General features: G+C 41.4%; 1 protein-coding gene across 1 annotated transcript in view; it reads left to right on the top strand.

Moving 5' to 3' along the window:
* The first annotated feature begins 838 nt into the window (after positions 1 to 838).
* BARX2 (BARX homeobox 2) overlaps positions 839 to 8,604 on the top strand; it is a 33,366-nt gene continuing 25,600 nt past the window's right edge. The window contains exon 1 of the mRNA XM_064397648.1: positions 839 to 1,356. Coding sequence (XP_064253718.1) covers positions 1,146 to 1,356 — 211 coding nt within the window. The 5' untranslated portion in view covers positions 839 to 1,145. The remainder of the gene's footprint in view (positions 1,357 to 8,604) is intronic.

The raw sequence follows: 8,604 nt of genomic DNA, 5'->3' as shown, positions 1-8,604 counted from the left end.
TTTTGAAGGATTAAAAAAAAAAACAGTAGAAAAAATAAAAGTGGTTCAAATCGTTGATGAGAGTTTGAAATGGTTGTTGCCTTTTGCAAAAACAAATTGAATTTTCTGTTATTAAAATAAGTGTTTGCTGTCATTTGGATTGCCAAAGCATGAGAACTGAAGGATGTTTGATAACTTTTTGTAGATTGTATTTAAATCCTTATGTGAAACCTGCAAGTAATATTTTTTGGAGGGTGGTAAATCTCCATAATGAGCCTCTCTTTACCCATTTAAAGTTAGCTGGCTGTGGGTTCTGGAAAACCTGCAGGAACCAGTTAATCCAGAGGATTCCTTCTGATACACCTTTCCATGAGTAGGGTGTCCTGGTGATTCTTGTCGGAGGCCATGGAGATGAGAAATAAAATTCAGCCCACAGCCTGGTAGGAAAATTTCCAGTGAGGAAGCCTCAGCAGAAGGGGCTGAAAACTCAGCTTTGCAAAAATCCAGCTGAACTAAGCAGGGATCCGCCAGAAAATAATCTCAGACGTGGGGTCCAGGAACGTCGCTCCAGAGAAAAATAACTGCTACACAATGTTCCTAGGCAAGGCACCTACAAATATTTTTTTCCCGTATGCCACTCTCCAGCCCTTTGCGGCTCGGGAATAGGTTTGACGCCGGTCGGGGAAAGCTGTCGGGGCCGGGGAGGCGGCACTCTCCTCCGGCAGCCCGCATTTTAACTTTTTTAGATAATTACAATCTAGTGAAGAGGAGGAAGGGGACAAGAAAAAAAAAAAAAAAAAAAAAAAAAAAGGGGGGGAAAAAAAAGAAGGGGAAAAAAAAAAAAGCCACACACCCCAGTATCTTAAAATAGCGAGCAGGGAGGGGAGAGGAGCGGCGGATCCTCCCAGCGCGGCGCAGGGTAACAATGGTGCTGGCGGGGAGCAGCGGGCGCCCTGATTGACAGCCCGAGCCTCCTAAAAAGGCCGCGGAGCGATGGGAGAGATGCTTATCGGCGGCTTTATATAGCGGGGAGCCGGCGCCGCGCAGCGCGGCCGAGGCGGCGGGGACAGCGCGGACACAGCGCGGCCAGGCTCGGGGACAGGCTCGGCGAGCCGGGCGCCCATGCGAGCCGGGCGCGGCTCTGGCCGCCCCGCAGGGGTCCCGCCATGCACGGCCAGCCCCAGCAGCAGCCCGGCCCGCAGCCCCCGGCGCGGCTGCCCGCGCCCGGCCGGCCCAAGGCAGGCAGGAGGCGCTACAAGACCTTCATGATCGACGAGATCCTCTCCAAGGAGACCTGCGACTACTTCGAGAAACTTTCCCTGTACTCCGTGTGCCCGTCGCTCCTGGTCCGGCCCAAGCCGCTGCACTCCTGCGCCGGTAAGCCTGAGCCCAGCGGTGCCCGCGGTGGGGATGCGGCGGGCGCGGGGCCGGGGGCGTCGGGCAGCGCCTCCTGCATCTCCCACTCCCAAACCCGCCTGAACGAAGCCCGGCTTTCGCGCTCCATCCCCACTGCCTGGGTTTGCCAGCGCTGGGATCGTTGTTAGTTACTATCAGCACCTAGCAGCTATCAGTTAGTTACTATCACTTTTTAGTTACTATCAGTGTGTAGTGGTGGGGTTCAGTCCAATCCGGGGTGTGCCTTGGAGCCAATATGTCAGTGCTAATGATAACGAGTTAAGGAGGTCTACAGGAGTCCAGCTCCTGCAGAAATTGTCCTTCATCTTATGCTTTTTGAAACCTTCAGTGTTTTTTTCATATGTCTGTGTGACATATGAAAGTGAGTACAAAGAAATTAATAGAAATATTGTGAAAAGGGAAAAAAAATATCTATAGAGGCACAGTTTTTCTACCCTAAATTCTCTTTTTCTTTGAAAGAACATAGGTTATTTCTAACAGCAAAGATGGGGAAATACTTGTAAAGATTTTGCAGACACCGCAAATAAATGCGCACAAACAGCTCTGCCCTGCACAGGCAACACAATGAGCAATCGGGTCATGACCATGGGCATTATAAAATTTCACAAGCAGACTGGTCTAATGTGGGCATTTAAAAATCCACATTAAAAGTAAAAATGGTATTCTTAGAATACATTCCAGATTTTAAAAAATATTTTTTAAAATCCCCTTTTCTGGTGAAGCAAACAGTTTTCCAGATTTCTGTACTTCCCATAAGGCCATACCTCCAATGGTAACACATAATGTGTCAAGAGAAATGAGGTGATGAAACTGCAACTTAAAAATGGATTCTTCAAAAAATCTTATCTATTAAAAAATATTTGTAAAGGACTAATTACCAATAAAAATAATACCTATTTCAAGGTCATAGAATTATATTTTTCCTCTTTCTCTTTGCTGGAAATGTTCATTTTGCCCTTATATTAGGTTGTGTTTAAAACCTCAATGCCTGTCCTTTGGCTTAGGTTTGCTGGTTTAGTTTGAGGTTTTTTATTGCTGCATATAAATAAGAAAGATCTTTTCAGCTCTTAGCAGAGCTGTGCTGATAGAAAACTTGCTGTTAGCGTACCCTAAGAGTTTGACAAGTAGAATAAATCCTTGCTCCAAGCATAAATCTTCCTTCAACCTCAATATTTATTTTGTAAATACTAGTTATTAAAGATCCAGGAGGGATTAGGAGGCTGGATCAGAATTAAGACCCATGATGACCAGCTTTTGGGAAGAAGTTGCATGGACAATTTGATCCTCCATCAACATTTATTTCTTCCAGCCGATTTGTGCGTGACGTCCCTTGCCTTCCCTAACTAATTGCTGACATATTTTATATAAGAACTAGTTGTTAATCAAGATACTGCTGACAAGGGAATTTTTGAGAGCTGATCTCTCACTACTGCATAGTGAAATTCAGTGCTTGGGCCAAAACGTCCTGAAGGGGTTTGGTGTGTGGCAGTGACGCACGGAGCGCCTGATTCTGCCTGCAGACCGCAATCCACCAGGGTAAGGATACCAAGCCTCTTGGCTTTTCTCTCTTTCTGTACAGAAAGAGGAAGAATTGAAAAAGCAAGTCCCTTTAGCCTGCGAAAGGAATATTAACCTCGATACCAGTGTCCAGAAGCATGTACATCTACCTCAGCATAAAAATTACGGTCTGATAGATCCTCAGGATTTTGGATGGATGAGGTGCTTCCTAGTAGCTGGTTTGATTCCCACCACCCTCCATGAAAAAAAAAGAGGAAATTTTTAAAAATACATAGTTCTGGGTCAAGTATAGCAAGCATTGTCTTTGCAAGAATGATGTATATTCAGTAAATAATCATTAATAATCCTCATATGATTCAGCAGTGGATTGAGAGTGATGCTAGTGAGTCTCTTGTGGTTGCTCTTCAATTAAAGCCTTATTTCTCTTTGTGCCTGGGATCTTTAATGAATTTGCCCTCAAGGTTGTGTTTCTAGCCAAGCTCTGGCCTGTCCCTATGTGAGTCCGCGTTGTGAATATCTGCTTCTAATGGACTAAGCTGTATGGAATTGCAGCATTTGTGAAGTGAAGTACAGAGATTTGCTTGTGGAATTAAAATCACAAGGGAAATTACTATCAATTCCACACTTCCAAATGGTCAGATTCTAAGGTATATAGGCATAATTCAAGTCTTATGTGTATTAGGCAATGGGAATTTTTTTTTTAATGAAAGGAAACTATTGGCTAAGAAATGGACAATACCGCAAGAGGTATCTAAATGTGAAAGAATTTGGAAAATACCCCGTATAAATCTGTAACTGAACTAAAATGAAGTAAAAAACCAAACTCACAAAGACACACACACAGAGTGAAAATAATCTAAACTAAACTCCTCCCAAACTTCTTGGGGGCTAAAGGCTACAGAAATATAGCACTGTAGAAATACTATATGGCATTTAACTTACTGCCTGAGTTTCATTTGCCTGCGGAGTTCATCAGGAAGGGAGTGAGCACTTAGTCTCTTCATGATCTAAGAAAATGTGTCTTAACCTAAACCACAGAGATTTGTTACTGTACTATCATAGCTTGGACTTGGGAGCGTTTGAAACAGTGATGAGTAATGAGTTACTCCAGCTGAACATCTCCTCAGTGGCTTTTTCTCAAGGCAGGAATCAGGGTTTGAGACATTTTCATGGGCTAAAGAGTTAATATTTCTTTCATCTTGGGTGAAGTCAGAGAAGGCTGATATGCCTTTATAATTTATTTGGAGCTGAAAGACATAAGATGTTGTACTTGTGCAGCGTGTGTGTTCAACAGCAACCCTGGTTAAGTGAAGAGAGATCAGAAAACTTTGCTAGCCCAGTAGAAAAGAGTTTTTCTTTTGGCTCTGATGAATGTTTAACTCAGTGCATCTGAATTGGAACAAAACAGATTTGTCAAGTAGAAGCAGAAGGAGGTGGAAGAAGCATTTGGGACTTTTCTGGTGAATCTTGAGGTCGAAGACTGACATTTTAATTGTGAGGAGCGTTTGTCAGGTCTAATGCAGAGCTCACCAATGTTGCCAGGGAGATTCCCATTGAAGAGAGCTTGGAATAAGCCCTAACCCATTTTTTAAAAGTTTTTTTAAAGAAAACTGCAGTTCCCTGTGAAACTGTTCCATCATTATTTTAAAGTTCAGTATATGAACAGGTATTTACGTTTATCAAGCCAAAAAAACACGGCTAAAACAGTAACAAATCTATAACAAAATGCTATCTGGGTTCAGAGCCATTATGATTAAAATTTTAAAGACTAGAAATATTTTCAGATGGTGATTAATGCCACTTTGATTTATGAATTTTTGAGCTGTGATGGCTGAGTGAAAATAATATTTATCTTGTTTCATTATAGTTATATTTTTATTGGCTTTTCATACTATGTTACCATTAATTAATTTGTATAAGTAATGATACACTGTTCATATGCTTGGATTGTTGCGGTGATTGCTGACAGTTGCTTTTCCACTGAGCAGAGTCCTACAGAAATCAATTTTCAAATTGCAATTTAAAATTTAATATTTCAGTTAAAAATATTTGTAGGCAAGCCTACTCCAATTCTAATTTGTTTCCTCTATTTTTATTATGTTTGTTTAGTGATAGATTTAGAACCCAGTTGCCTTATTGGTAGTTTTAGGCATGGTAAAAAATCAAAGGACACTGACAGTGTGCAGTGTTAAGAGGTTGAATTAGAAAAGTTACTTATTTGTCAAAGGAACTAAAATAGTTTGAAAATTAAAACTAGGCTGAGGTGCGGAGGGGAACAGTGTACGATCCTTGGTCTTACTGGAATTTGTGACATTGTGGGTTGGTAATAAGCAATATTGGTCTTGGATGGCCTTTTTAAACTCTCCAAATGAATTGAGATGGCTGGATTAGAAAGAATCACATTGCCTTCAATGGCAGAGTTCAGTTATTTCAGCAGAGTTGGTAATACAAATTGTTAATTGTCTGTGATGTGTATTCATTTGTACCAGGCCCTATTCCAGCTCATTAAAAAATCCTCAAATTTGAATGTATCTTAGTGGTTTACAATTTAAATCCTAATGAGCAGCAGAGTAATTTATGTCTATGCCAAGGTTTTTTACTAGTCCATATCTCAGGTGGGGCTGTGCTGATTTCTCTTTAATTGCTATACCAGAACAACACCTCACAAGGCAAAAATATGCCTTGGATCAGTGTGGCCTTGTTTGTTTTATGAGAAAATTGTCTGCTAAGATATAAAATATGTATCCATATGTTTTAGGGGAGTTGTGCTGAAGAGGATTCTACTGCTACATGTACATTTGAAAGCGCCGTAACTTCAGGAAGTGAATGCAATCTTAAGTTTCTCCGCTTCTTTTTTTGCTTTTTTGAAAATTTACTACTCTTCTTGCTGGTCTGTGCAAAAAGTTTCCTTTAAAGAACATTTTTTATTATTATTATTATTATTATTATTATTATTATTATTATTATTAGCTCTCTTGAAATAATTTTTGGGATTTTTAGTTTGGTGATTGGATTTTTTGGTTTGCTTGGGTTTGTTGTTTTTTTTTTTAATTTAAAGCGTTCAGGATTTGTGCGGTTGAGATTTTAATGTAGGCAGGTGTCTAATACAGTTCAAATCTTGAATTCTTTTCTTCCAGTTCCATGCCAGTCTTCTGTTGTTTTATCTTAGGATGAACTTGGGAGCTGGTTTTTCCAAAGGGCTCTTTTGAACCGTCATTTCCTTTGTATAAATTATATTTTCTGGATTAAACTCAGTGGTACTTCCAGCCACTGGGAAGTGGGGAATTTGGGGAATCATTGCTTGGGAGAAAAACAAGGTTTGGTTCTTCTGGCCCTCACCCAGTCTCCTCAGCCTTTTTAGGAAACCACAGTTAGAAAGTAGATTTATTGTGAAAATAGCTCAATTTTTATGTGCAACCTCACAACAAAAGATTCCTTCTGATTATCTTCTAAAAGGCCTTGATATGGGCAAGGATTGATTTTGCTGTGGGACGTTACTTAAAATTGGGGTGGAAGCTATTTCTGTGGCTTAAATACCTGCTGAATCTTTTCCTTTACATTGAACAGATTTTGTTATGGAATTCCCGAGGGAAGGCAAAACGCTTGGGAAAGAAAAAGGGATTCCGTGTAGTGTGTGTGTTCCAGCACGGGGAAAAACGAAATGCCATCCATTCATCATGCTTCCAGTCTGGAACATGACAGCTGGCTAAATCCCCTTGAATAAAGCTGATGTGGAGTGGTGGGGGCACCTTTTGCCAGGCTCACTTGAACTCGAGCGCGTCCCGCCTTCCCCGAGCCTGGCATCTGCAGCTGGGGTTGGATTGTCATCCCCCAGGACACTGCCGGGAAGGTTACGGCAAGCCAGGCAATAGTGCAAGGTCTCCTGTACCGTGTGAAGTGAGTACTCAAGAGACCTCATGGCTCCTGAGTCCATGAAAAACCCGTGTCCCAAAACACTGAGGGAAGCAGGCCAAAATGAATCTGTGTTTATACAAGAGGTGCCAACCTAAATTGCAAAGATGAAAATGTGTCCGTGTGGAAATCTGCATTGCTGCCAAGGCTGTTTGGGATTTTTGCTGATTATTTGTAAAAACATATGAAGAAAAAAAAAAAAAGATACTTTGATAACTGCCTGTATTTATTTGGTTTAACTTAAAAAGATCAGTAGAATTCTGTAGCTGAGTAGCAAAAAGTAAAGGCAAATTAGAAAGGAGTTCTATTAATCCTGAGAAATACAAAGTGCTTCCTCTGGAGATGTCTTTGATCCAGTATTTCTGAAGCTATTGAGTATTTTTAATTGATATAAGATAGTTCAGAGATGACATTTCTGCCTAGAAATGGCAGAAGGTGCAGTCACAGTTACGCTGCTGTCTCTGAGCATTCCTCTGAAAACCCAGAGAAGTCAGGATTTCCTGTCAGAACTGTGTCCCTGCTCCTGTAGTAGGATTTATTCAGCTGCAACATTGGGAAAATCTGAGTTTTCTCAAACTCTCCAAAATTCCCTGTCTATTTTAGCCCTACAAGGGAAAGCCTGTCTGTGGATGAGGAGCACTTCATCAACTGAGGTAAACAAAACAAACTTATGAACTGAAAGTGGATTCCTCTCTCAGGGCTGTAGACTGGGCACAACAGTTAATTTTAAGGAGCCTAGTGCTTTTCAGGGTGGCCATCTTGAGTTTTAAGTGTTTGATGTCTTTAGCAGAAAATTTAGTTCAGAAATGCCCAAAAGTGGCATATGGGGCAAAATAATAATGGGCTGGGTGATGATAAATGGATACTTGGAGAAATGCCTGTTAATTTTTTTCTGTTGGATAATATACAGTACTAGATGTGGCATTTCAGAAGGAAACCCAGATTCAAATCCGGATTTGAAAGCAGATCTCAGGACTGAGCAGAGAAATCTGTATCTAAAGAAATTCCAGAGCTAGATATTAAAATATCTGTAACAAAGACTGACTTTGCTGTCTTATCTCAGTACTGTTAATGGCAAATGAAAGGATTTAATGAATGGCAAAACTACAGTGAACAAACCAGAAGATCACACCCCAGTGATTGCAATAAAACCTATTGTGGCAAGTAATCAGCATTGTGGTTGTGGTTGGGCATGAATAAGCATTTGTGGAGGAATGCTATAATAGGAGGCATTAATGAATCTGGGATTCCACTGGGAAAATTACACCTACGCCTCATTTTCTAAAGCCTCATAGCTGGCACTGAAGCGCAATTCATCTGCACAGTGAGTTGAGTTTAAATGTAGCACTTGCGTTAAGTGTCCTCAATTTGGCCACTGCTCATGGAGACTGTGCACTGCAGACTGAATGCCATTATTATTTTGAGGACTTTTGTTTAACTTCCCTCTGTAGAATGCAGGAAAAGACCGTCTCATCCTGTAGAATCAATGACGCTCAGCATTGGTGCCTTCAGGACAAGCTGGGCATGAACAGGGGCAAAAATCCCTGCTGGGGAAGGTGAGGAAAGGAATCGAGACTGTTTGGAGCTGATGTGTTGTGTGGAGCTCCTGTCACTCCACCAGGCTTGGGGAGCAGAGCAGGGCAGTAACTAAGGAGACTTTGCATTTTCTTCTGTTGTGTTGAGCAGTACATTTCTTTGCCATCTGGGTGCGGTGACAGATAGCTCCCTGGATCACAGCTCTGGCAATGTATGGATCAGGGCGTTGATCCATGTCCAGGA

The sequence above is a fragment of the Passer domesticus genome, chromosome 23 (genome assembly GCF_036417665.1).
Source record: "Passer domesticus isolate bPasDom1 chromosome 23, bPasDom1.hap1, whole genome shotgun sequence".
NCBI classification, from domain to species: Eukaryota; Metazoa; Chordata; class Aves; order Passeriformes; family Passeridae; genus Passer; species Passer domesticus.
The sequence above is the reverse complement of the archived record's forward strand: the minus strand, read 5'-3'. Positions and strand labels throughout refer to the sequence as shown.